At 51.4% G+C, this 27,676-nt stretch overlaps 2 protein-coding genes across 6 annotated transcripts in view; one reads left to right on the plus strand and one right to left on the minus strand.

Moving 5' to 3' along the window:
• Positions 1 to 13,603, plus strand: part of SEC14L5 (SEC14 like lipid binding 5) — a 45,106-nt gene extending 31,503 nt beyond the window's left edge. For all 5 annotated transcript variants that reach the window (XM_063342980.1, XM_063342984.1, XM_063342982.1 and 2 more), the window contains 9 exons: positions 1,837 to 2,026; positions 2,361 to 2,449; positions 2,928 to 2,998; positions 3,675 to 3,846; positions 4,544 to 4,678; positions 6,151 to 6,288; positions 6,841 to 7,086; positions 7,501 to 7,679; positions 8,676 to 13,603. In XM_063342980.1, coding sequence (XP_063199050.1) covers positions 1,837 to 2,026; positions 2,361 to 2,449; positions 2,928 to 2,998; positions 3,675 to 3,846; positions 4,544 to 4,678; positions 6,151 to 6,288; positions 6,841 to 7,086; positions 7,501 to 7,679; positions 8,676 to 8,781 — 1,326 coding nt within the window. In that variant the 3' untranslated portion in view covers positions 8,782 to 13,603. The remainder of the gene's footprint in view (positions 1 to 1,836; positions 2,027 to 2,360; positions 2,450 to 2,927; positions 2,999 to 3,674; positions 3,847 to 4,543; positions 4,679 to 6,150; positions 6,289 to 6,840; positions 7,087 to 7,500; positions 7,680 to 8,675) is intronic.
• Positions 13,604 to 13,851: 248 nt separating this feature from the next.
• Positions 13,852 to 27,587, minus strand: NAGPA (N-acetylglucosamine-1-phosphodiester alpha-N-acetylglucosaminidase). The gene is made up of 12 exons (XM_063344092.1): positions 27,451 to 27,587; positions 25,852 to 26,337; positions 21,638 to 21,777; positions 20,969 to 21,077; positions 20,520 to 20,648; positions 19,483 to 19,691; positions 18,021 to 18,068; positions 17,558 to 17,686; positions 16,271 to 16,402; positions 16,038 to 16,098; positions 15,171 to 15,416; positions 13,852 to 14,447 (listed from the first exon to the last, which is right to left on the minus strand). The coding sequence occupies exons 1-11, from the start codon at positions 27,585 to 27,587 to the stop codon at positions 15,182 to 15,184; spliced, it is 1,815 nt and encodes a 604-aa protein (XP_063200162.1). The 3' UTR covers positions 13,852 to 14,447; positions 15,171 to 15,181.
• Between the last annotated feature and the right edge of the window lie 89 nt (positions 27,588 to 27,676).

Genomic DNA, 27,676 nt, shown 5'->3' on the forward strand with positions numbered 1-27,676 from the left:
TAATAAATAGAAAAACAGGCTGAAATTGAAATTTTATTTTCTTATGTATGGCAGTTACTGCTTTTGTTGGACAAAGATTAGAGACTCCTTCCACTATGGAATGAGTCCCCTCAGAGCTTCCTGCCTTTGTTCCAAACAGAAGCGCTGCCTTTGCCTCTTACCCGAAGCTCTGTACAGAACAGATTTGAAACATGAAAAGTAACAAAACCTTCTAACAGCCATTCCCTCTCCCGGGCCTTGCAGGAGATCCAGGGGCTGCTGTAAATGTTTGTGCGTTTTGTCTGTTGTCTTGTGAAGGACAGCTTCCTCTGAGCAGCAGAAATGCAAACGTAAATCATCTGATGGAAGTTCTGCTGTCTCTAATCTTGCTACGATGCAGACAATCTTGGTGGCATTCTTCTAAACACACCTGAGATCCTATTTGGGATTTTCTACGATGTACAAATACAGTATTTGCAAAATGTTAGAATATGCTGAACAGCATTTAATCTCCCGTCTCCTCTTCAGGTGCTTCTAGGCCTGGCTTTAGGCTGCCTGAACTCTTTCTTTATGTGGAATCAATTCTTAGGATCTCTTGCGGCTTCATACCAGCTTGTGAAACCGAGATTGCTCCCAGCCTGACACTGCTGCCGGCTTTGCTTTCTTCCCCGCTTTCTGTTTTCACAGGCATGTCAGTGAACAAACAAAAGAGCTTTGACTCCTGAACGTGTGCTTTTTTTTTTTTTTTTTTGTCTTACAGCAGGGCTCAGATTGCTTGCGTTGTGCTAAGCACGGTACAGATACTCTAGAGGAGGCTATCCCTGTTTGACAGACCTTGAATTTTTAATGGGAACTTGATGTAGCGAATGAGGTCGAACAGTTTTGGGGAGCTGGGGTGAAGGGACTGAGAAATCAACAGCTCGAGCAGCTGTAATCCACTTGTTCTGGCAACTGACAGGCTTTGAGTCAAATTTGGCACTTCTGCAGAATCTCTCAGGGTTATTGTTGGTTCCCGCTGTGGCAGTTTTTCTTTGATTTTCAACTAAAGGGAACATAGGAGATTTGGAAGGAAGTTGGAATAAGCTATTCTACAGGCTTGCTTTGGGAGGGCTTTTGTGCCCGTGGCATTAGAATTACTGATAGCAAGTGTTGGGATGGGTGATAGAGAGAGGGTATGTTCGAGTTTTGGTTGATTCATTTGTTTTGGCAAGAGCTAGCACGATGCGATGGGGCAGGGAAGCTTGTGGAAGAACTCAAAAGCTTTCCTGTTCCAACACCACCAGGGAAACGTGGTCAACAGCAAAGCGGAAGGGCCTGCACTGAGCTGGAGTTGGTGCTAGTGGGTAATCATTCAAAAACTGTACAGTCGTGATTCCCCTCCAAATTGTGAGTGATGAACCTGGTTCATGTGTTACCTATGGATGCTTTCCATATTTTGCTAATTAGCCCTACGTGGGGTAAGCCTGCAGCTCTCTTGCTTTCGTTCGGTATTTTGTTTGTCCCTGCGGACAGCTAGCTGAGGGGAAACTTCAGCCAGCCCAGAGTTTGCTGGGGCTTCTGGCAACTGGATCAGTGAAAGGCTTCTCACGGCTGTGCCTGTGTAATACTCGGATGTATATCAAGCCCCTGTCTCTCCAAGGGGCGTGAATTGGTCACTTCTTTTGTGCTTCTAGCACCATCTGCTGCATTCGGCTGGATTAGTTAAGGAAGGAGGGAGAAGGAATGTAGGTTTAACATTTGTTATCTTCGTTTTAAGAGATTAAAAGCTGGTGCGTGCTCTGCAGGCTTTGTGGAATGTTGTTATGTTACCTACAGGTCACATACCAGTCGTGATCCTCGGACTTTCTCTTCTTTTAGATCCCCAAAGATGAACATATCCTTCGATTTCTGCGGGCTCGTGACTTCAACATTGACAAAGCTCGAGAAATGCTCTGTCAGTCACTGTCTTGGCGAAAGCAGTACCAGGTGGATTACATCCTGCAGTCATGGAGGCCCCCAGCCCTCCTAGACGAATACTACACTGGAGGATGGCATTACCAAGACAAAGGTTAGAAGCTGCCCCTTACATTGATGCCACAGCACAGTTTGCATTATAGGACCCCGTAAGTATGGGGTTTTTTTGGAGAAAGTGGTATTGACACTTTAAAAGTTAACAAAGTAGTTCAACATCTGTAAATAGCCACTCTGTTTTGCTGTAGTTTGGTTATTTTCTCTGCATGGATCAGGCAGACTAGAGCGAAGCACTGTCTCTTTGATAGGATGGCCTTCGGATGTGATTTTTATCCTTTTCCAGTATTTAATGTGGCTTTCATAAAAGGTACTGGAGTGATAGCCTGGGAGACTAGAGTACTTCGCTCTTTAAACCCTTGTTTGTTTTGAAGATGGCCGACCGCTCTACATCCTTCGCCTTGGCCAGATGGACACAAAAGGTTTGGTGAAAGCTCTGGGAGAGGAATCACTGCTGCGACATGTAAGTTGTGCTTTCGTTTCTCACTTGAAGAACTCTATTTCCCTTGGGGTGTTTAGAAGCCTTGTTGTAGTGCAGCAGGAATCCACCTGCCTGGCACAAATAATTCCTGCGTTTCGTGGCTGGCGACTCAAAGATGCCTAAGTGACTTTGGCATGACACAGTTTCTCTGTCTTCCTGCAGAGACAGAAGTAAAGCTCTTGTAATGGTATGAACGGGCCAGAAAGATGTTTTCTGATTGCTTGTAGTTCAGCTGTAAGGTTTCCATGGCCTTTTCATGCAGCTCAGCTAATAATGTTTGATTTTTACTCTTCTATTTCATCATTTCATATTTCTTCTTTCTGCTCTGTTTGGCATACTGCAAGTTCTCAAACTGGTATACTTCTGGGTTCTGTATTTTTTGAAATAAGATCTCTGGGCTATACCCTAGTTTCTCGGTCTTACTCAGGCTAATCCTAGTCCGTACTGTCTTTGATTTCAGGTCCTGTCAATTAACGAGGAAGGGCAGAAGAGATGCGAGGAAAACACCAACATCTTTGGCCGCCCCATCACGTTAGTATAGTTAGTTTTCTTGTATCCTCACAGAGTTTGAACTGACATGGGGAGGAGAATGCTTCTGTGAGGGTTTTAGATGATGTCCTTAGGGTTAAACTGCAGACAGCAGCGTCTCTGTTACAGGCTGTTTCTGGGCTTGAGGTTCCACATAGAGTGGACTTTAATGCAGATAAATTCTACAGCTTCATATGAAGAAAAGTATTTGTTCTTCCTTACATCTTTTTATGTCCCTTTTCAGATGAGTTTAATCTTGGTGATTTTAATCCAGATTCTTTAAATTCTCTTCTTTTTTTTTTTTTTTTTAAATACAGGAGACTGCCTATCAGTTTCCACTTTCATTTAAAATGCGTTTTTGAATTATTTTTCTCAATAGGCCTGCCTGCCTTCACCCTCTCCCACCCTGACAGCGTATGTTCTTGTCTTCAGGGCTGGGTGTCTGTTTTAGCCTGAATCCAGCTGAGCTTTCAGGTATCTGCTGAATCTACTTTTTATTGTCGAGATCTACCTTTTGTTGTAAGGAGATCTACTTTTTATTGGAACTGCCGGTCTCCCCTGTTGGCTTCACTAGACCTTGTACAGGTGGTGGTGTTACTGAAACACTTTGTGGATTGTAAACTGAGCAGCCACCGCGCAATGAAGTTCTGACAGGTCTTTTTCTGCGTTTTTGTTTTAGGTCCTGGACATGTCTGGTGGACTTGGAAGGACTAAATATGCGGCATCTCTGGCGGCCTGGGGTTAAGGCCCTGCTTCGGATAATTGAGGTTGTAGAGGACAACTACCCTGAGACTCTGGGGAGACTACTGATAGTGCGAGCACCCAGGGTTTTTCCTGTGCTCTGGACTCTGGTGGGTGAAATCTGGACTGCAGGATCGTAAGCACTTGTGTGTGTACAAATAGCTAAATCATCCAGTCAGTGTAAGTTCTGCTTATTTGAAGAGTCAGGGAGGGAAAAGCTTCCAGGCAAGCTGTGGCTGAACTCCTGAAGGGGCCACAGCTTCGCTGTAGAGCGAGCCGTAGCATGCCTGAAGCTCCCTTGATTCTAGTGACTGTCGTCCACCAGGGCAGGACAGGGTGTCAGACCTAAACTGCAAGTCCTCATGCAGCCAGTGGTAGCCCAAACTTGGTGGGTTTTCATATTGATGGGAAAAGACATACTTTTTTTTTTTTTAACCTCATGCTGGAGGACGCTGAAGAGAAGAAGGATAGACATGGTTCTGGCTGGTGCCTGCTGACTGTTCTGGCAATGTAAGAACATGCTTGTTAAACTTCTTGTGAGGTTTATATGTGGTGTGGTGAGTGCAAACTTATTTTACATGGAATAGAAAATGTTGTGAGACGACAATATAGTACATTTTTCATTTGTTGCCCCTTTCTTTGGGCGAGTGCTTCAGAGTTGTGAAGCTCTGCACTACTGCTGGTCTGTATTCCTGCTGCTGTGAGGCCTTCCCGTCTAGCACCTGAAGCATCTGTGTAAGATGGTATAAACATTGTCTCTAACTTCACTCAGTGATGCTGATGTCATCTGTCCACTTCTTATTTCAGGTCAGTCCCTTTATCAATGAGAACACAAGGCAGAAGTTCCTCATTTACAGTGGGAATAACTACCAGGGTCCAGGGGGGCTGATAGACTACGTGGACAAAGACGTGATCCCAGATTTCCTGGGTGGAGACTGCATGGTGAGTTTTCCTTCCCGTTGGGCAGGTGGAATCCCCAATATGCACGCTCCCTCAATTCCCTCCCCCTCAACACCCTGGCCTTCCACCCCCTTCTGAAAGGTGGTTAAACTAGACAAGTTGGAAGGTGGTTAAATCTAGGCAGAGCTCAGAGGGCCGTGATTAGGGGCACAGAGTCTAGTTGGAGGTCAGTGATGAGTGGTGTTCCCCAGGGGTCAGTACTGGGACCGGTCCTCTTCAATGCATTCATCAATGACCTGGATGAAGGGACAGAGGGCACCCTCGGCATGTTTGCTGATGACACAAAGCTGCGGGGGGGTGGCTGACACAGCAGAAGGCTGTGCCACCATACAGAGAGACCTGGACAGGTTGGAGATCTGGGAAAAGAGGAACCTTATGAAATTCAAGAAGAGCAAGTGTAGGGTGCTGCACCTGGGGAGGAATAACCCCCCGCACCAGGACAGGTTGGGGGTGACCTGCTGGAGAGCAGCTCTGTGGAAAGAGACCTGGGAGTCCTGGTGGACAACAGGATGCCCATGAGCCAGCAATGGGCCCTGGTGGCCAAGAAGGCCAATGGCATCCTGGGGTCCATCAAGAAGAGTGTGGCCAGCAGGTGGAGGGAGGCCATCCTCCCCCTCTACTCTGCCCTGGGGAGGCCACACCTGGAGTTCTGGGTCCAGTTCTGGGCTCCCCGGTTCGAGAAGGACAGGGAACTGCTGGAGAGGGGACAGCAAAGGGCTACCAAGATGCTGAGGGGACTGGAACACCTCTCTTATGAAGAAAGGCTGAGGGATTTGGGTCTCTTCAGACTGGAAAAAAGACAGCTGAGGGGGGACCTTATCAACACTTATAAATACTGAAAGGGTGGGTGTCAGGAGGATGGGGCCAGGCTCTTTTCAGTGGTGCCTGGGGACAGGACAAGAGGTAATGGACACAAACTGGAACACGGGAAGTTCCACCTAACCATGAGGAGGAACTTCTTTGCCGTGAGGGTGGCAGAGCCCTGGCACAGGCTGCCCAGAGAGGTGGTGGAGTCTCCGTCTCTGGAGACATTCCAAACCCGCCTGGACGCATTCCTGTGCCACCTGCTCTGGGTGACCCTGCTCTGGCAGGGGGTTGGACTGGACGATCTCCAGAGGTCCCTTCCAACCCCGGCCATTCTGTGATTCTGTGAAACCTCTGTTCTGGCTGGGATACTACTGCACTGAGCACAGCGCAGTTAATTCCTGCACAGGAGACTTCACCCTGGAGCGGTGATGCTGCCCTGGGAAGGGGGTTAGAAGTCAGCTTTCTAAATAGATCTTAAATAAATTGTCACAGTTCAAGTACACTTAGTCCCACTGTGAAATCTTGTGGCAGCTGAGGGTGTTGTCCTCCGTGTCTCACAGCAGGCAAGCGTTCATGGTTGAGGTCACTTGATACTTTTACAACTAGATGAGTATGAACCCTCACATTTGCTTGTCTGACTCTTCTAGTGTACTGTCCCAGAAGGTGGACTTGTTCCCAAGTCACTTTATCAAACAGAAGAAGAGTCGGAGAACTCGGATCACATTCGGTTATGGACAGAAACTATCTATCATTCTGCGAGTGTCCTCAGAGGAGCTCCACATGAGGTATAAACCAGAACTTCATAAGGCTGAAGGAGGCACGGAACTGGTGTCGGGGATGTGTTCCTTTTGTTAAGGCTGACTAGAACAGCAAAGAGCTCCTAAAGCGTGAGCACCGGATGGTTCAGCAGCAGCGTGGCTTTTTTTGGGAAGGCCAATGTGAGCTAGAAGTGTGGAAATAAAGAACTGCAGTTTGAGAAACAGTGTCTCTTTTCTCTACTGCAGGCTGATCTTCTGGACCGCGTTCTTGGGGAAGTAAAGCTCCCTCGGTTTCCCTTCTGATAGTATAGTTGCCATTTTCAATGGCATAGCCAGGGCAGTAATGGTGGTGATGTCAGAAGGTGTGTACTGGGAATGTCCTGACAGGGGTCATCAGAAAAGGGACTGTCTGAACAAGGAGCACTTGAATGTCAAAACTATCTCCTCCTTAGGAATCAAGACCAATAGTTTAACTGAAGGATTATAGAGAAAAGCGCGTTTGCAGAGTGGGGAGGAAGATGCTGGCTGCCATTGGAAGACCTGACTGTTTATAATGTGCTTGTTCTCTTCCTTTCTTAGATAGTTGTGGAGATTTTGGAAGGGGAATCCGTCATCACCTGGGACTTTGACATCCTGAAGGGAGATGTGGTGTTCAGCCTCTTTCACTCCAAACGAGCTCCTGAAACAAGTCATAAAGAAGCCGCGTTACCGAGTACCTCTGCCGCTGGGGACAACACGCAGCTGATTGACAAGACATGGGTCCTTGGGGTGGACTACAGCCGGGTGGAATCTCCACTGGTTTGCCGGGAAGGAGAGAGCATCCAGGTCAGAGGTGTTTGGGTCCTGACAGGGATCTTAGAGTCCAAGCAAACTCTGGAGTGGTCTGGTGGTGGGGAAGGAAAGGAATTGATGGCATGGGAAATTACATATTGCTTGGAAATAGTTGCTGTGGTCGTCGTTCTCCGCATTGCCTGTGAAAGTGGCTGCTAGTGCAGTCCGAATTTAGACTGAGCCATTGGAAAGAGATTCCATAAGCCATAATGATAAACTAATTGAAAATAACCATATTATTTTTTTTAATAGCATTACAGGGGTGTGTGGCTGAGGAACGTAAAATAAGTGAATGATGTTTGCCCCCCAAAGTAGTCGGTTCAATAGTTTCTTTTGACTCTGCCAAGTGTTCCATCTGTTTCTTAAGACACCTGGTAGTCACTTGATGGCACTCGCTTTCTCTTCCAGGGATCTCATGTGACCCGCTGGCCCGGCTTCTACATTCTGCAGTGGAAAATGCACGGCCCTCTGCCCTGTTCTGGCACCAGCCTGCCCCGGGTGGATGATGTTCTTGCCTCTCTGCAAGTTTCCAGTCACAAGTGCAAGCTTATCTACTACTACGAGGTCCTCGCGTCCAAGGACTTCAGGTAGGAGATTGGCTGGAGGAGGGTTACTGTATAACTCGCGATAGAGAAGCAAAATAAGAGGGCTGTGCGTGAATTAAACATCCAGATACGCTCCACAGCGTGTTTTGCACTGATGATGAGTAAGGTGGACGCAATCTTGATGGCATTTTGTGCGAAGAATCTCCTTCAGTGCTGTAGGTCACAAAGGACCCCCTTGGCTGTATGTCCCGCAGTGGCATTTGTGCTTCAGTTCTTGCCTACAGCCACCTGAAGCGGGGGAGGTTTCCAACTGAGGAGTTTCTTTTTATCTTAGTTGGGAACATTTTGAGAAGTTACTTTTGGAGTAACTTAAATGTCAGCTGGGCCGTTTCATCCGTATTTCATTTGGCACTTGAGAAAGGTCTCAGTCGTGACTTGCAGAGGGCTTTCTGAATAGGTGAATACATCAACCTTGGCAGGATTTGTCTGGCCTCCTTTGATGCTAAAAGTACTTTTCAAATCACCCAGTAATTTCGTTCTCCTGTACTAAATTACTAAATTAGCAGCTGTAGCTACGGTGAACCCAGCCTGCTTTTGGCGGAAGGAGCTGAAGGCCATGGCTGGACCTGCTGGAGCTCTCGGGTCAGCGGTGGCAGCTGCATTCACAGAGCTCTGCTGCGTTTGGAGTGCTCTTTGGTTTCCTTTGCTGCTCGGGGGCTGTGAATGCAGCCCCTCAGAGGCTCCCAGAATCACTGCAGGAGACAAGGTATATTATCTGGAAAGACAAGAGATGATATCTGTAGCTAAGGAAAAAAAAAAGATGTCTATGACAAATTAATGTTTCATCCCGACACAAAGGAACCCTGAGATTCTCAGAGACAAAGTTAAAAATGATGGGACAAAAAATAAAATATTTTTTCAAGCGTTACAGAGTGTAAGCTGATCTCCTGTCAGATGTATGGAGTTACCCGTATAGAGCTGCCTTCTTAAAAAAAAAAAAAAAAAAAAAAACCACCTCTCTGTTTTGTCCCAACCCAGGGGATCCATGTCGAGCCTGGAATCTTGCAACAGCGGCTTTTCCCAGCTGAGTGGAGCCACGACATCTTCCAGCCAGTCCCAGAGCAGCTCCCATCTTTCCAGATAGCAGGGCCGAGGCGACGCCGGCAAGGAAAAATGGCTCGGGGCTTCCTGGCCGCCCTGGAGCTGCTCTGTGCCCCAAACCAAAGAGCCTACAGGGGCTGAGCCTTGAGGCAGTCGTTCGCGTGGTCGCAGGTAGCAGCCATTTGGACACAGAGAGGCTTCTGGGAGCTATTTTAAACCAAAAAAAAAAAAAACCAAACGAAAAAAAAAAAAACAACAACAAACCACTTTAGAATTCGAATGGCAGATTTAGAAGTTTTATATCAGATGCCTACTTCTCAGTAGCTTTTCTTTCCATGAGTTGTGGGTTTGGATGAATGGCAGTTTGCATGAATCCGTGTTATTACTCGACTTTAAAAGGGCTCTTTCCAATCAGTCCTTTTCCTACGCGTGGTAGAGGAGACTGATGTTGCCTTATCTGTTTGATCTGTAGGACTAGATTATTCCTGTGTAGCAAAACTCGCCTAGTTTGCTGGGTGCCCAGGGTAAAAGTTGGGCATTTCAGGCGCCAGGGACTTGAAGCAAACTGTAAATACCTTAATACAGACAGGATGTTTCAGAAATCAGTTCCAGGTCAAACTTAAAACCTCTTCCAGTCTGACAGGATGCTATTAGGAAATGTGTTGATTTTTTTTTTTTTTTTTTAAACCCACCGAGATACACAAAAATCAAAATGTTTTTTTAGGAAGTGCAGGTGGAGAACCTGCCTCCAGTAAGCAGCATCTTTCTTAAAGATAGACTATTTTTCCTTTTTCCTCAGGTTTACAAGCAATAAGGAGCAGATCTGACCCATCTCATCAAAGTGGATGGGGAACTGAATCAAATTATAAAGGGCTAAGAAAAGCAATATGTTTATTTCCTGAAGGCACAACATTTTATGGCAGTATTATACAACTTGCTTCTTTAAAACGTGAGCTAACTTGAAGAGAAAACTTTTTAAAAAAAAAAAAAGCATGTATGTATTTAAGCACTCACTGAGATGTATTTATTCAAATACTAGCTTATTTTAAGTTAATTTTTAACTTATTTATCATTTCAAAAATGACTATTTATTAAATCCAGTCACCTTTTTTTTAATGGGACGAACTTTTTTTTAGAAAGGAATAACTGATTGTCTTCAACCCCAAGAAATCTTTCTACTTGTTCTGATCTTTGTGGTCGCTGGATGTTCTTGCGTTAAAGGGCTGTATCGTCGATAGCGCTTGGGGTAAGGGCTCTGGCTCATCTTTTCCTGCAGGGAAAGGTTAGTCCAATGGTTTTTTTTGGACTCTAGAGGGATGTTTCTTAGGATTAAGAAGCAATATTGAGTTTCAGGAGTTGTAAGTAGATAACGTATCTTTGCAACGCACCAAAAATACTCTGTGTGTCCATAATTCCTGATGATTATTCCCAAAAGTAGCTGTGTAGCAAAGGCGCTGGTGGCCCATTGATCAGGTTGGGGAGCAAAGTTACCCGTGTTCGTGTCTAGGTGGGAACCAAGTGAGAAGAGGCATCAGACCCTCAGCTGCTGCTGGGCGGTATTTGCCACTGGCAGGCGTGCAGGGCTTGGTGCGGACGGATGTCTGCTTTTGGGATGCAGCTGTGCTGCGTGAAGGCTCCTCGCAGAGGACCACGAGGGTTCTGCCCTGCGATGCTTCGGGTGATCCCAGCCGAGTGGCCACGTCACCCAATGCGGGGAAGTGTGGTCTGAAGCGAGTGAGTTCCTAGTTCCCCGGCCGGGAGCGGTGCGAACGGCTCTGGGCTTGGGACGGGGGTGAGCCGAAAGGCGGTGGAAGGGCGGTTTCTCCTGCCAGCACAGCAATCCACGGGTCCACGGCCATGTTTCTCAGTAAAGACTTGGATTTATTTTCTTCCCCTCTCACCGTGTCTTTATTAAGGTTGATGGGATCTGTGTGGCTAACATCATACATGTAAAGTAGTTCCTTCTAACCCCGCTGCTTTAATTAGTGGTTTTGAAACACCAGGTATTGACACGGGAGAAAAGAGCCCCCAGTATTTGGAGCAATGGGAGGTGAAGAACTTGAGGTGTTTATGTAAGTTGCTTGGGGTTTTGTTTTTGGTTTTGTTTTTTTAAAGGATTGGAGTGAAGGAAATGACTCTGCCACCTTGCCCCCCTCGCTGCGAGAGCAGAGCAGGTAACTGCAGTTAGACGGGGCTCTGGGACAGTTCTGATTTCGGGGTTCCCCACTTGTTGTGTGGAATTTACCATTTCTCACAGACAAATGGAACTTGTGTCTCTGGCATTTCAGCATAATTGGAGTCTGATAGAGCGGGGAAAAGTACTACCTTTGCTCTGGAAAATCAGGAGTTCTGGAATTGGAGCATGTGTGTATTCCTCATGTAAGATCCCTATATCTCTCAATCTCTTAGCCAAGAGAGTTTCAAACTGCCTCCCAAAGCATCGAGAGCAAACCCAGCCCCATCCTCCCCATGCTGTTTTGGGATTTCAGCTTCCTGTGGCTCGATTCTTACGTGGTTGGTCACGTCCCGTGGTGGTAACATTCCCGTTTCCTGCGTTTCCCTTGGTCTGCTCTGGTTAAGAATCTCTTCCACTGCACTGCATTTTTATTTTCTTTAGTTTATTTTTAAAATGAGCTGTTCTCCTCCCACCAGTAAAAGTGTTGGGTGTTTTAACTCTTGTCGGTGAGGCATCTGGAACTTGGCCTCCCTGGAGGTCTCTGAACCAGGAGGTCAGCAGGAGATGAAGGGCTGGGCCAGAGGAGTGTTTTGCCTCCCCCGCCGCCAGCTCCGGGGAAATCACGGCCCTCGTTTTTCCCCTCGTTCCTCCCGGGTGCCGCTCCTCTGCCCCACAAGAGCCTGCTGCACCCCTCTGTTTGGGAGGCAGCTCGTCATCTCTCCCTGGTCCATTTTAAGGCAAATTTGCCTGGGTTGTTCCACCTACCAATTTATTTCGCTACCAATTTAAATAATCCAATAGGGATTTCCCCCCGCCCCCCCCCCTTTTTTTCCCCTGAATATTAATGTAACAGGAGAAATGGGGCAGCAGCCGGGATGATGTGGCTGATGCTGTGCTTTTTAAACCTAACTATGAGAACTGCAGATACAAGAGAAGCAGAATCCTTTTAAAACACCTTCCACCCCCACCCCCCCCCGGCTACCTAAAATGCTATCAGTGTGCTTTAGAAAATAAACCACGCTGTTTTCTTCACGGCAAACCTCTCGTGAGTTGAGACTTGGGAGGAGTTTGGGATTCTCTCATAAATCTCGAAGCCGGAACCTTGAAAACTGGGACTCCAGTTCTGGGGGGCTGAGCTAGGGACGCAGCAAGGCCCCCCGCCTTGCTCCCCAGCAGGATCCCGGCATGCGGCAGAGTCGCTGAGCTTGGGCTGTGCTCGAGTCACTGCCTGGGGACTTGGCAAACAGCCCCTCGGCAAATTGGGGCTCTCCCCCGTTTCAGAGATTCCATATGCAAAACACAGTAGCTACCTCAAAGAGCTGTTGCCATGTTTAACGCGTGATATGAGATCTCAAGAGAAAGGACGCTGTGGGTACAAAATGTTGTGCCATCGTTTACAGTTAAATGTGTGAAACCTTTATTCGGAGCGATTTCTACGGGTTTGCCCCATCCTGCCCATGTACTGGCTCCTGTCCCGGTAGGACTGGGAAAGGCAGACATGGAGCACATCACCACTGGGATGGATGTCAGACGAGACTTGGCAAAGCTGCAATGCAGCAGTGTTTCGCCAAAACGGCTCATTCTGCTGTCTTTCAGGTTTGAAAAGGGCTTTTTTTTTTTAACTGCGGCAGACAGAGGAGCGTAGCTTTGCGGAGGGACAGGGGGGTGGCTGTAGCCCAGGAAGGGGCTGCTCCCAGGGGTGGGCTGTAGACCAGCACCCTGACGTACTCACGCTGTCAGCACCAACAGCGTCTCCTCGATGCTCCTCAGCTTCCCGTGTACTTGGTGCTGCGGGAAGAGCCGCTGTTGCGCGGGGGGAATTGGGAGCGACGCGGCCGCTGTGGCTGCCCTGATGTGTTTGCTGCAGTTGTAGACACAGCCTTGTTCCCTTCAGCCCTAGGGCTGGCTGGGTCGCTTGTATCCATTCAGTACCAGGACAAAACCCGGCTTTTAATAAGAATTTAAAATACCGATTGATGTATTCATCAAAAGATTTTGCAAATGCCATAATGCAGGCATCTGAAACGCCTAACACTTACTGCAACTCAGCACTCCCGCTGGAAGCGGTGAGCCCCGCCATCAGCTCAGGTATGCAGTCGCTGCGGCCGGACACGCTACAGCCAGTCCCGCGTTTCGAAACGCATTTTACTGGCTCAGGCTTCTTTATTTAATACCTGAAATGTTGATACTGTGAACCAAACAATGCAAGGAACAGAGCTCTTAAGAGTCTTAAGGACTAAAATTGACAAAATTTGTCAAACATTCCTGCATGCTGTTAGCTTTAATCTTCTTCTAACACGTTTGTGATGATTCTTATGTCGAATTACTTATCTTTTGGGAGGCTAAATTGGAATGTGAAACGCATTGGCTTTTAATGATACCAACTTCCACTTCCAAGCTCTTAGTTACGTATAAGTTAAATGGGCATTACTTTTTATTTTAGCAAGCACTGTCTTACTTTCTCTCCCTTGCGGCTGTCTTCATTTTTATTTATTGAAGGCTTGATTTTTCTCAGCCAAAAAAAAAACCCCAACCGTTCTTGAAGAGCGCATGGGCGAGATGCAGAGTGCTTTTGTAACGTCTTACGTGAGAACCGATGTACTTCGTTACGGGACTGGGAGGTTCTGGGAGGAGCTGTACATTTCTGTATCTTGGAAATAAAGGAAAAAAAAAAAGCAGTTTTAAAGAATGTGTCTGATTGTTTCATCCAACTGTGCAAATTGTGGTAAACGCTGAAAATTTAAGCGTGTGTGATGCTCTTTGCCCATAGAACTAGAGGTAAGCCTGGCTTGGATTCAGTTATTTCTGTTTTTTAACTAAAATGTTCTTTAATTTTTCCATGTAGAACCAGCATTTGTTGTTTATTTTCATGCCAGAGTAGGCGGCTACAACGCATCACCCTGCAACATCCTTATTTCAAATAAAAGGGTTCGAATGGCCAACTGGGATTAACTGGGAAAGGATCGCGGCTTCCTCCTGCAACTGGCTGTCAAGAATCTGAGTTTCAGGCAGTTATTAGTAACAGACTTTATTCGGTGTTCTGTAAATAATAGAAAAATAGAATCTTCCATTTACAGGTTGATTTGATGCCAACAGCAGCACAAAAATTACATGCCCTTTACTTGGAGAGATAAAAACGGAGTGCATAAAAATGTTAACGTTCAGGCTCAGACAGGTTCTAACCCCCTCTTTGCAGCATCAAAGCAGCACATTAAAGGCTCATTTTCCCTCCCGTGGAAGCAAACTCAAATATGTTTTTGTTTGTTTTTAAAACGTGTTGTGTGAGGATGTGTTCTAGTCAAACGCCCGCTTTCCAGCTGAGATGTTTGGGATCTTGGGTTGTTTGAAGTACTGAGGGCGGCCCGGCTCGCTGCCGGCAGTGGCTCCCGAGGAGGAGGAGGAAGGGCAGGGGCGGCTGCACGGGATGTCCCGGGGCTGGGGCAGGACGAGCCTAGTCCCACCATCAGGCTGCCCTGCTCCAGGCTGTGGTACCTCTGTGGCAGCCCACGCAGCTGGGCACAGCACGCCAGTTTCTGCCAGGTACAAAAGAATGCAAGAATTAATTTATTTAATTATTACTTTTTTTTAAACTGAAAAAGCTTTTTACAGTGCTGTACTGTATCACAAATGCACTCCCAGGACTGAGTGACTCTGGCCCTGCAGTCAGCGCAGGCTAGGTGAGGAAAAGTCCCAGTCTGAGCCCACCACTGTGGCCAGGAGGAGCAGGGCTGGGGTTTCATTGTGTGCTGTCACCTGTTTCAACACTTTCAAACAACTTTCTTCAGGTTTATGATAAAAATTTGAGCTTACCAGGGAAGGACAGACAGTTATAGGCTCACACCATCCTTAAGCTGAGCTTTATGCTACGGGCAATTTATCTTGCATCTTAAAAATATTCACCGCTCAGGTGAGAAAGGACCTTTCTGAAGTGCCTCTGGCTTCCGTTCCTCACCTGTTCCCCTCAAGCATTGGAGGGAACCAGTCCATTTCCCTTCCTGCTGTGGAATTCCCTTATCCAGCTGGGGCTGTGGCAGCTGGCCCATGGCTTGTGCCCTGCGTCCTCTCATGGCAACTAATCACCCAGCCTTGTTTGCTCCGGCTGGAGCGGCAGAAGGGAGGGAATGCCAGAAATGAGGGGGTTTCTGGGGCTGCGGAATCTTGCTGCTGCACCTACGTCAGCAGCGTCACGCTCCGGGTCTGAGGAACCCCTGTCCCGGTCGGTGCTGAGGGGCAGCACGAGGTGCGGGGTGAAATACCTCCTCTCTCCTCAGCTGGGGCTCTGAAGAAGCGCCTGGCTCTGGTCCTGAGTGTCTTCTATCTCGCAGGCGGCAGAGGTGGAGGCGTGACTGGCTTCCCCGTTCATCTCCCTCAGCGGGTGGTAGAGGTAGTCACCCCCCTCCTGGTGCCTCTCTGACCTGGCCTTGAGAAAAAGGCCCACGTTTCCCATGGCGCTGAGCACCAGAAGCAGAGCCAAGACAGAGGTCATGGAGATCCAGGTTTTTCTGTCAGATGAGAAAAATCCACATAAGCAACATCTCTTGACCTGCTTTCACGCGTCCCCAACGCGCTAACGACTTCTCCGGGTTCGTACTCCCTTCCGCCACCACAAGCTTGCGGTTCTGCTGGCAGGCAGGTGAGAGCGTGCTCGGTGAAAGCCTTTGAAGGGCTGCTCCGGCAGTAGAGCACAGGGATTATTTTTTTTTTAGGTTTCTGCTCGGTGAACAAGCGGCCAGCGGGGCCTGCCGGGGGGCTGCAGCTTCCCCAACACCACAGAAGCCGCGCTCTGGCGTTAGAACTGCCCTCGTCCCTCTCTTGCTCGTACAGTGCATCAGTGGGAGAGTAAGGGGTTTAATCTGTTTAAGCTGCAGAGCGCCAGGCTCAGAGCACGAGCTCTCGCTGCCGGGGGGCTCAGCCTGTCCTCGTCCTTCCCGCCTCGCGAGCTGCTGGTGGTGTGAGCGAGTCAGAACACAGATGCTTTGGACAAGCAGCGGGTCCCCAACCTTCCCTGAGCCGCGGCCCTGGCAGGCAGGAGGTGACGCGAACAACTCCATCGGTGAGCGAGGAGGGCAGGGGCTCGCTGTGTGGGCGTATACGCGCGTGTATGACGAGCGTTTCGCACTTACTCTGACAGAGAGAACTTTCCTTTGCTCCTTCCCTTATTCTGGGAAGCCAAACACCGCCCGGCTGGAAAACAAAAGAATAGAGGGAAGAAAGGCAGCGGTGGGGAGGAAGGTGTAAAACCGCACTGAAAAAGAGCAAGCTCGGGTAAGGTGGTAACCGAGCAAACGGAACATTATGCGCCAAAGCTGCTCTTCCAACGTTTGTTTAAAAGCACAAGCCCTGTGTTCAGAGGTACCTTTGTTTAACTGCTCCTGCACTGCCCGGTGGTAGGTGATGTTGCAGCTGCCCGTCTCCCGGTCGCAGGGACACGTGTGTTCACACGCGCACTCCTCCTGGCAGTTCGGCCCATACCAGCCCACGGGACACTCTGGGGAATCCATTACAGAGAATCTGTCACTGTTAAAGCTCCACTTGCTTTGAAACCCACCCCACCCCACGCCCGGTCTATCACTGCAGCTCCCCTGCCCCCAGCTCAACAGTGACCGGCTCAGTGCCGGGAAGGGTGGGCACACTCAGAGCTGCAGGAGAGGCTCAGGCCTCACCTACATCTCACTGGGGTGTTGGTGTCGCACAGCAGCCTCTGCCCTTCTTGCTTCCCAGGCGTTTTTTTTTTCTCCCTGCCACACCTGAGCTACGGCCCTGCAGTTTGGCTCAGAAGCAAAGATGGAGGGGGGGTGGAATCGGCAGCCGATTCCTAAAGAGAAGCGAGTACTCGTGTTCGAGCACCAGCACACAGCGGGCTCTGGCTGCGCTGGGCAGCCGAGGCCCCGGGTTTCCTGCAGCCTGAGAAAGCCGTCCTGCCTGCCCACCCTGCCTCCTCCTGCCCGAACGCACCAAACTGTGAGTTAACTGCTGTTATTTCCTTTACTTCGCAGAGAAGATTTTGTAAAATGGTTTGGGGCTGGCGGAGCGTTGGGAGGCTGAGAACAAAGCATCACTACCCGTGCACACGCGAAGTTTACACCCACGCTGTAATTAACTTTCCTATCAGCAGCGCAGGCCCTTCAGTCAGATACACGGGGGCTCGGGTCCTTCAGAAAAGCCGGAGGGGTTCCACAACCGAGACCAGCGCTAGCTCTGGTGGCACCAGCACAGGCACAGCCGGAGTTTGAAGGCTGTCACCCAGAACGGCCCTTTGGAACATTTCACAGTCGCTGACTTGGGTCACCCGAAGCCCAGGCTACAGGCAGCGCCTGGGGCAGCACCCTCACGTGAAGGACGTTGGAGTATTCGTGTTCTACGCTCACGCGCATACAACACAGTTCTTTGGGGCAGAGACTACACAGGGATCCACAATTTTCTTAAAGACGAAGAAAACCGCTCTTTCTTCTCTGCTCCCGTTTCTTTTTAGCCAATTTGGGTTGGGCAGCAGGCCCTCAAGAGCGGGCAGGTTGTGCTCCAGCTGTGAATCAGGTCTGAGCCTGCCTGGCAGAACTCAGGCTCGCTCTGCCTACAAGAGGTGGCTCCAAGGTGACACAAAATCCCCTCCCCAGCCCAGGCTGTTATCCAGTGCAGCCCTTACCTTGCTCGCAGCTGGTGCCGTAGTACCCAGCTGGGCAGGAGCAGGCTCCGTGCACGGGGTCGCACGAGCCGCCGTTCTGGCACAGGCATTTCTGGGTGCAAGCGTCCCCATAGAAACCGCTAGCACAACCTACAGGAGACAAGCAGAGATCCCGTCAGGCTCCTGGTTACAGAAGCAGCAATCCCACCCCACGCGTGGCCCCACGGAGCAGTCACTGGCACGGGGTGTGCTCTGGGAACAGAAGCTGAGTCCCTGAACAAGGAGCAACGGCTTCGAGTGCTTCGCACCAAGCCAATCTTAAGATGCTCAGGCTGCAATTAACCTCAGGCTGACAAAAAAAGAGCAGCGCGTTGTGTAGCCTTTCCCTTCGCTGCTCCCTCCCGGGGAGCCGCCACCACTGCAGGCAGTGGCTCGCACGATCCCGTTGCTGGCTACGAGGAAGGGGAGTGGGAGTCAGCATTACCTTCGCTGCAGTTGCTGCCAGTCCAGCCGGCATCACACAGGCATCCAGCTGCGCAAACACACACAAACGGGCATTAACAACAGCAGAGAAAGACTTAGAAATAGCAGGAACTTAAAATTAGGAGCCTCCGCCTCTTGGGGTGCCCTCTTAACTACCCCTGCCTCTGCCAGGGAACCCGCAGAAGGGAAATCCTGAACTCACACACAGGTTGGAATCAACCACCCACCCACGGCAGCGGCCAAACACGGGGGAACCTTCTGCTGAGTGGATTTTGAGACATTAGCCCTGGGTCAGCTGTTAGTGACACCTGTACCCTCTGAGCTCTGCCCAGCCACTTCACTGGTGCAAACTGGGCTGCGAGGTCCATCAGGGAGGTAGCACAGGCCCAGGAAAACAGGACTGAGCAGGCAGAGAAGAGCAGAAGCTGGGGGGGTGTGCTACATTATGGCAGTCCCTAGAGTCAGAACAAGTTTACACAAGAGTAGCAGTCGCTCATTTGTAAAAATCATGAAGCAGGAGCACCAAGAAGGAGCAATGTGGAGCGGGGACAGAACTCGGCTGCTTTGTCACACAGCGTAATCCACTGCCCTTCCCGTCAGCGGGTTTACAAACAAACCCGGAGCACCACCCCAGGGGGCAGAAAGGGAAACTCAGATGCGGAGTATAAAGTGGAGCCATGGGACGAGGGGGAGCGGTTTTAAATTGAAAGAGGGGAGACTGAGATGAGATCTCAGGCAGAAATTCTTGGCTGTGAGGGTGGTGAGCCCCTGTCCCAGGTTGCCCAGAGAAGCTGTGGCTGCCCCGTCCCTGGAGGTGTTCAAGGGCAGGTTGGAGGGGGCTTGGAGCAACCTGGTGTGGTGGGAGGTGTCCCTGCCCAGGGCAGGGGGTAGCCTGGTGGGTGATCTTTAAGGTCCCTTCCAACCCAAACCGTTCTGGGATTCTATGATGAGTGACATCCAATTACAGGTCCAAGTTTCCAGACATAAGACCCAGCCTAGCCCTGCTGCCTGCTAAAGTCGGCGTGTTCTGCCCACCTCCACTGCTGCTTCAGACGTTGGGGGAAAGGTGGGGAGCAGCTCTGTACAGCCAGCAGGGTTGTAGGGCTGAGGCGCCCAGCACCATCTGGCTCCCAGAGCCAGGGCACGGGCTGGCCAGACAATCAGCACCTCCGGCCCGAAAGGGCTGGGCCCCGGGGCTGGGAGGCCTCGCCGAAGTCAGCAAAGGAAGCAGCTACTGCTGGTGCCAGTTCATGTGAGCTACGCTCCGTCACACCAGGGTGGGAAAGGACTCCGAGAACCAGCCGGGACTGCACACAGTGGTGCGCCAAGGCCCTGCCGCGGTGCCTGGCAGGCAGGTAAGCGACACTCCCCACGTATGTACTGCCCCGGTCCGTGCTTCCCCTGGAGCCACCCATGGGCCCCCACCCGTGTGTTAGAAGCCTTTGCCCACCACAGGGACTCACAGTCAGTGCAGACGCCGCGCAGGCTGCAGTTGGAAGGGCCGCAGTCCAAGATGTCGCAGGCTGGGCCTCTCCAGAAGCCCCCAGCGCAGCGGCACTCCCCTTCCACGCAGTCCCCGTGGCCACTGCAGTCCGCGGGCTCGCAGGCAGGCTCGTGGATGCACATGATGGTCGAGATGCTCCGAGGGCAACGCCACATGCTGTCAAAGGAGCTGGGGACAGAAGACGGGTCCCGTAAGGCGTGCAAGCACCGTGCTGCTCCCAGGCCCACATGAAACCGGTTGATACAACCCACAAATTTTCATCCTGATTCACAGTGGCCAAGGAGAACATTAATAATGGGAAAACACAGACTAAAACTAGATTTGAGTCAATGTTTTAACAAAGTGGTAACTCCTGTTGGAGTCGTTTCAAACAGGGAATCACAGAAAGCTGCTCCCTTGAAGCAGTCCTGGCCTCCCTAACTTTGGCGTTCGACACGCCTTTTCTTGAACACTATTTGCTTTGCTATAAGGGACATCACTGCAGTTATAGCAACGCTTGGCTTTCAGCCATCAGACTGCAAACTGCGTTTTAAATCCCTTCATGTTTACAGTCAGAAATGACTAAAAAGCTGAATTTTAAGTAAAATATTCTTTAGGTACCCTCGTGTGAGGCAGGGCAGGGTCTCTACGTCAGCGTTTCTCTTCCCCAACACTATGCTGTTGACAGATCTCTGCTAACTCCCGTGAACGTGCAGCTCGGAATCTCCTTGTCTAAGAGCTGCTTCCATATCTGATTCCCACATCAGGCCACTCGGTCATGTCAAACAGCTTTACGGCATGCCTGCAAGCAGCTAAACTTTAATCCCGGACGGAAAAAATATGTAGTTACTAAACCACTTTAAATTTTAGAGCCGCTCTCTCCCTCAAAACTTGTCACTTGCCTTTACGTTGTGAACCCCCAGCGCTGGCGAGTGACCGCCCTGCAGAGCAGAGGGGTAGGACTGAGCCCTGCACGCTGTTGGGAGCTGCACGGTTACTTGTGCAGCCAGCACCTACCAGTGCTCGGACGGGTAACTTGCCAGGGTCCCATTTAAGACCAGCGTCGCAGACCCTCCACCATCCAGGTTGATAGCATTGATGATTCCCTGCTTCTTCAGAAACTCAGCCATTTCCCAGAGGTTGACCCTGCAAAAGCAAACACTTCGTTGCTCCTTCGTGCTATTTGATTTCAATGAAACCGGTATCCTGGAAGCTTGGTCCCTCTCCTCAGCGGGAGCGGGGAAGCTCTCCCATCCCTCTCCCATCCCCTCATCCATCAGGCAGCCAACTCGCTGCCGGGAGGCTGCATTAGCATCACAAAGCCATCGAACAGCAGTGTCTTCAACTGACCTCCTGAGCTCTGCAAGTCTCTGCCTTAAAACATATCACAGGCAGCCGCAGAGTCCCTCAAGTCCCAGGGATGGATCTTGTACTGCCCCAAGACCTCGCCACAGCCCTGGCCTTACCCTCTGGATTCTGTCTGTCCGTCCACATGAACCAAGACCAGCTGCCCCTGGCTGTCGTGTCCAACCGCAGTCCTGGCTGATATCACATTGATGAACTTGTCGAAAGTTCCTGCGCAGGAGAGGGAATAATTCACGCACCAGCTGGGTGACAGAACTGGCCATTTAGACCCAACTGCCTGCAAAACAGCTCCCAGCAAGGAGCTCCTCTAAACTGAAACACAATGAGAACGGAGCCCAGGCTCCTCTTGTTTGTCCAAGCCCATCCAGGAACAACGTTCCCAGAAGCGCTCTTGTTAAGTTGTTGACTGGCACAGGGACAAAGAAGGGGAGTCACAAGCCCTTAGTTTTAAGCTCCCGTAAGAGGCATCTGCTTGGAGTTCCTCTGGACAAGTATTAATACCAACCATGCCACCGCGATTTACAGTCCTCAGGAAATTCTCTTGAAGGGCCCTGAAGAGGCGAGCGCAGCCTCATCTTGCAGGCGGCCCATTTCTTGTACTGGACCTGCCGCGGACTTGGGGTAAAGCAGCACAGAAGAAATTCGGACCTCTTAAGTAAGTAGCAAACCGCAACTAGGCAACATACTTCTCATTGCTACCCCCTCCTTCCAATAGCCCCATCGGAAGGACAACCTGTACCCAGGCTGAACGCAGGCTTTACAATATTTACCTGTGGTTTGAATGTCACCACACTCAGCCACTTGACTCTGACTGATGTAAACTTCTCCATCTCTTAGGAGCCAAACTACCCCACTCACAAGCTGCACAAAAGGGTTTGCTTGATCCAAGACATCTTCCTCAGACAGGTAACTAGGAAAGAGAGAGCGGGAGGGGTTACCCACGGCCACAGCAGTGTCGTGGAAAAGCTTCTCCTGCTGCCAGCAGGCTCCAGAAGCAGGGAGGCGGGGAGAAGGTGGCTGGATGAAAGCTAGCTACAGCCAAAAGTAGAGGCCAACCAGTGCAAAACACCGATTCAGCAGCCAGAGTGGGCCCTGTTCTCTGTTATTCTGCACAAAGCCACCGTTAATGACGGTCCCAGGCCACTGTGCATCAAACAGCTCCTGCCAACAGTGGCCAGTGGACCTGGGCCAGGACAAGAAGGGCAGAAAGCATCTGGCGGAACATGAGGGCAGAGCCATTGCCAAATGCTCAGGGATCTGTGGAAGCAGCTGTAACATCTCGCTGTCCGTCAGCTTCCATTCTGCAAATGGTGACACCAAACAGCTTTTGAGAGGGTTTTGAGCAACAGCACGCAGTCTGCCTACGGCTGCACGGAGGGGAAGGCACTGCTGGATGCTACCTGCTCCCCGCCGCCTGGGAAAGAGCGTCCCCTGCTCTTCCAGACAGCAAAACCTTTCACTGAACAGACAGTAAATGGACTCTTCAGCAACCACTTCCGTGATGGGGTGTTGTGTGTCACTGAGGGGTGCTTCCCAAGGGATATTCTTCTCTCAAGAATTAGGGTGCTGGGTAACATCAGAACCTGATGCTTGGTGACGTTTGCAGCTGACAGGAGAAGACAAAGCAGGAAAAGGTCAGGGCTCAGCAGCTGCGCTTTCGCTCTAAGCTCTGCTTGTGGTTTTTGGTTTAAAACCGATTGCTCTACGTGCTCCAGTCATGGCTTGTGGGAGCTGGGTGCTCAGCTTTGAGGTTTTTTGTATCCATGATTGCAGCCAAACAAAGCTTCATGCTTTGGAGAAAAGTGTAATTGAAAATACCTGAAAACATGCAAAAAGAAATCCCTTTACTTGTGAGAAGGGGAACACAAAGACAGACAAACTGAACGCAGCTTTTCTGAAAGTGGATCAAATTGGACAACAGCTTGAGCACGAACTCATCAACGGCCAGCTTTGAAAGCCTGCAATTATCCATCGCCAGTCCAGGTGGCAGAGGCAGCACGTTTGGGGCAACACCATGCCCTGGTGCGCCGTCCTGCTGGTTATGACAGCGAGACAGGGTCTAGCACAAACTGCTTTCCCGCTGCCCTGACAGTCCAAATTATTTACACCAAAACTATTTCTAGCGTCATGTTTTGGAGGCCGCAAAGACACTGAGCAGACAACAACTGGCGCAGTGTGTCACACAACTCCGCGTAACACGGGTAATCCTGGCAGGGCAGGAGAGCAGCGGGGCAGAGCTGAGACTGAGGACTCAATAGTGACCTTGCAGTTGCTGCTGGTCCCCCCGACAGAAGCCTCCTTACTGAAGTGGACACATCACCAACTCCGCCAGCCCCTCCGGCACATAAATTAAGGCCGTGATTCTCAGGGCTGCTGCAAACGGCTGCACGCTAAAGCCCCAGCTTGGTACAGCCAGTTTGGCTTTGCAGGGACCCTTGCTGAGGTCGGAGTGCACATGGGAGTGGGCTAACAGAAGGGTGGAGACTGTCAGCCAACTGATTCAGGGGTTTCCAAACTGCTTCTGTTTTCTGCAACCACCAGAAGGACCCCTGGGAACCCTTCTAGGACCTTTAGGGTGCCCGTGGCTGCAGGGGAAGGGCAGCTACCAGGGGCCTTTACTTCCAGCAAGCACTAACACTCCCTCAGTCAGCTGTTCCTCATCAAAGGGTGCTTTGAGCCTTTGTCTCCAGCTCATTAGGGAACGTCACACCCCCTTTCACCTGCTTGCCAGGAAGAGACCCATATAACCGCCAGGCTGAGACCACAGCTCCCAGCAGCTGAGATGCCACGACTTGTGCAGTGGAGAGCTGGAAATTCTGCAGAGGGCAGTGTCTGTAGTCAGCTGTGGTGACACACCACAGGACACAGTCTCCAGCACCTTCCTCAACTACACCCAGCATGGCAGACACCCCCGTGCAGCCTGAGCTGTGGAGGAAGAAGGTAGCACTCCTGCACTCAGGCTGCCGTGATACCCGGTGCCTCTTGCTGAAGCTGGGGCCAAGGGAAACGGTGTCCTAGTGTGTGCTGGCTGAGGAGATGCGCTGCCAAGACAAGGAGCTACAGCAGCTCTGCAGGGAGGATGAGAAAGAGATGGAGAGATCTTCCCTAACAGCCTGCAGAAACAAAACCCTGAACCCTGCGAAGCCCAGAAGGAGCTGGGGTGGCAAATCTCCCTGGGGTGGCAAATCCTGTGATGGTGAAGGCTGGAAGTTTGAGCTCTGGCACCAGGAGGGAGCTCTTCCTCCACCCGGGTTTGGTGCCCTGGCAGCAGGTAAGGGGCTGGGAGCTCTGTGCCAGTGGAGCCTGAACCCCACAGCAGCCCCAGAGGGGGTGGGTGAGTGATGGGGGAAGCTCCCTGCTGTGGGGGACAGAGGCCCCCCTGCTAACCTGTCTAGGGAGGTCTGCTGGGATCTGGGATGTGGGGTGACTGCTGAGGCTTCTCCAGCCCCCAGGCTACTATCCCCTGCCGCCCAGGTGGTCCTCCCCTCGATCCTGCTGGTGAGGAGAAAGGGTTTGAGAGGCAGTGGATGGATTCCGTGGGTCAATATGAAGTAGCACAGCTCATGTTGACCACAGGAATATGGTTTTACAGGGCTAGAACCCTCCCTGAGGACTGCGTGGCAGAGGTGGCTTCCACACGACCAAGGGAAGCAAAAGTAACTTGTGCCAAGAGGCAACGTGGTGAGGAGAGCTTTAAACCAGGGATGACACAGCAGGGAAATAATCACCCACAGGCAAGTGAGGAAGTGGCAGACCAGGCTGGCAAGCGAAGGTTGCAGGGTGACATGGACAAGAGAACCTGAAACAGCAACAAAATACAAACAAAAGGAGAGCACGCAAATAAGGAAGTGGTGAGAGGACTTGCAGGGAAGCTCTCACCCTCTCCCTGGAAAAACAGAGTGGGTGCCTACGGGAAGTTGTACAGCAACACAAGCAAGCAGCGTAGGCACAAAAAGGAGGTAGCTGAGATCTGTGCAGCTGCAGGGCTACAACCTCACTGGGATTAGGCAGATGTGGCAGATAGTGCGTGCGACTGGAGTGCTGCAATGGATAGATACAGATCTTTAGGAAGAGCCTGTAGCCAGGAAATGCGGTGGAAGAAGTGGGGAGCAGTTACCCTTTACATGAGAGCAGCAGGAACGCCTGGAGCTCTGCCTGGGCATGGACCATAAGCTCCTGAGGGCTTATGGATCAGCGTTAGAGCTCAGGCACATCAATGTGGGTGACACCATGGTGGGTGTCTGCCATAGGTTGCCTGGGTGGGAAATGGTAGATAGGACCTTCTTCAGAAAACTGGAAAAAGCCTCGTGGTCACAGGCCCTGGCACTTAAGGGGGACTTTAACCATCCTGGTATCTACTGAAAGGGCAACGCAGCAGAGCACAGGCAATCCAGCAGATGCCTCGATTTCTACTGAACAGTAACTGAACATAAGACAATTTTTTTTATTTTTTTTTTTACCGTGAAGGGTGGTCAATCACAGGAACAGGTTTATCCAGAGAGGTTGTGGAGTCTCCATCCTTGGAGATGTTCAAAACTCAACTGGACGTGGCCCTGAGCAACCTGCTCCAGCTAACCCCACGCTGAGCACAGTGTTGGATGAGGCACCTCCAGAGGTCCCTTCCAACTGCAGGATTTCTGTCCTCTAGCCAGAGCAGTTATGTAGTTCATGCTGCCTCTCCTCTGTGGGGAAGACAGAGACCTCTTCACCTTCTACTATAACCAAGTGTGCCTGCTGCATGTTGGGAGAGAAGACACAGGGACCTAAGCAGCTAGAGGTTGCCCAGCTTTTCTCCATCCTAGGGAAAAAAAAGCCAATGCCCAGAGAGATAGCTCAGTGGGGTACAGCTAGGACATCCCTAACTTCAGCATTCGAAGCATGTTTCCACCCTAACCGGGAGAGAAGGCAGTGCCTCCTGCCTCAGTGATTCCTACCGCTCTTCAGAGAGGAGAGGGTGCTCTCCAAACATCTCCCAAGCTCTTACCCAAACACCATGGTGCCATCCTTCCGGATGCCAAACTGAGCGTTTTGCAGGCCTCCAGAGTTTCTCACCAGCTTTCCATTGCTCACAACGTTCCCAAGGCACTCTCCGGTTTCCATGTTGAAGTACCCACCGTTCTGGGCCACCAGACACTTCCCAAGCCTTGCAGTCTCTTCCACGGTGGCTCTGCGTTGAGCCTGGCAGCCTCCCGTGCCGCCCGGCTCTAGCACAGAGAAGGTCCTCAGGGGGTTCCTCACAAAAGTGAAGTGGCCATAGACCACCTTGCGGTCCTCGCCATCTGGGGGAATGTAAGAAACAAACGTTCTGGTGGTAGCCACTGGGCTGCCTGTCCTGTTGTCACTGGGCCAAGCTTCATGTGTTACATTGCCGTACTTGAGGGGCTGACAGTCTCTGATGTGCCTGTGGTTGTGCCGAGGGCCATGCCGGGAGGGGAAATAGGGCTGCAGCAGCGGGTCATTGGGCAGGCTCCTGCAAGGAGATGATCCAGTTGCTTCAAGGTTGCCCTGGCAGAGCATGTCTGCTGCCCTGCTGTGACAGTGTGCTCCCCCCCTCAGGGCCCATCCTGACCTCTATCTCCCGCAACCCTGCCCAAGCAATAACACCCATGGTAGCCACAAGGGCTGCATCTGGTCGTGATGGCTCCATGCGGCTCAGTGTGGTTTTGGGGAGACAGATAACAATACAATAGCCAAGGACTAACTTGAGCAATGCTGGTACTGTGGCCGATATACAAATATGACTATAGGTCAATCATCTCACCCCCACAAGTCGTGCACAGCCCATGAGCCACTGGAGCTCTCCTGCACGGCAGTGGCTGCACCCCCAGAATCCCTACCCTTGAGTAGGGATGCCGCTCACGGTTACTCCTCAAGATTCAGAGATTCCTTGCCACAACAGATCCTCGGTAAGTGACTAACAGCATGCTAAACTTTGAAATCTGAGCTAAGTGACAGAAATAATTGATTGTGCGTATATCATCCTTTAGACGTAAACCCTTGACCGAGTCTGGGACCAGGACTGGATCCAGCCGCACCCGGACTCCTCTCTGAGGAGTTTATAAAGCCAGGGGGTCTCTGAACCTCGACTCAAGGGGAGGGTCTCCCTGCCAGCTCTGTCTGACCCTGCCCGCCATGCAGCAGAGAACCAGGTGTGCCGTGCCATCCAGTTCTGTTAAACCACTGCCGCGCATCAGACTTTGTTAAATCAATGTTTTATATCGATAAAAGTATCGCTGCTTCTCCCTACGACTGAAGCACATCGCGACACCCGTGCGGTGGGAGGGCAGCAGCCGGGCCCGGGGTTCGGGAGGCCTCACCGCATCCCGGGCCCCCGCGTCCCCCCTGCCCCCGGGGCATCCCCGGTACCGCTGTGACCCACCGCGCCTTAAGGGGGGCCGTCCCGCCCAGTCCCCGCACCACCCGCCCGACCTCAGGGCACTGGGGCCCGGCGGCGCCCGACCACAGCCCCAGGCGATGATCGGCGCTACCGGCCGGGAAGGGACCCCTCTTCCCCCCGCCACCCGGTGCCCGCCCGTCCGCGGACGGCAGGGCTGTCACCCCTGTCACCCGCGCGGTCACTCACCCGGCGCCCCGCGCCGCCTGCAGCCAGCCCAGCACCGCCAGCGCGGCGGCCACCACCGCCCGCCCCACCGGCCCCGGCCCCGGCCGCCGCCGCCCGCGGCCCCCGCTCGCGGCCCCCGCCTCCCCGCACGCCGCCATCTTGGCGGGCGCTCGGCGGGCGGCCGTCCGTAGCGCCCCCTGCCGGCCGGCGGCGGCGCAGCCCCGCGGCCGGTTCCCGTCAGGGCCCC

Source organism: Chroicocephalus ridibundus, chromosome 8 (assembly GCF_963924245.1).
Source record: "Chroicocephalus ridibundus chromosome 8, bChrRid1.1, whole genome shotgun sequence".
NCBI lineage: Eukaryota > Metazoa > Chordata > Aves > Charadriiformes > Laridae > Chroicocephalus > Chroicocephalus ridibundus.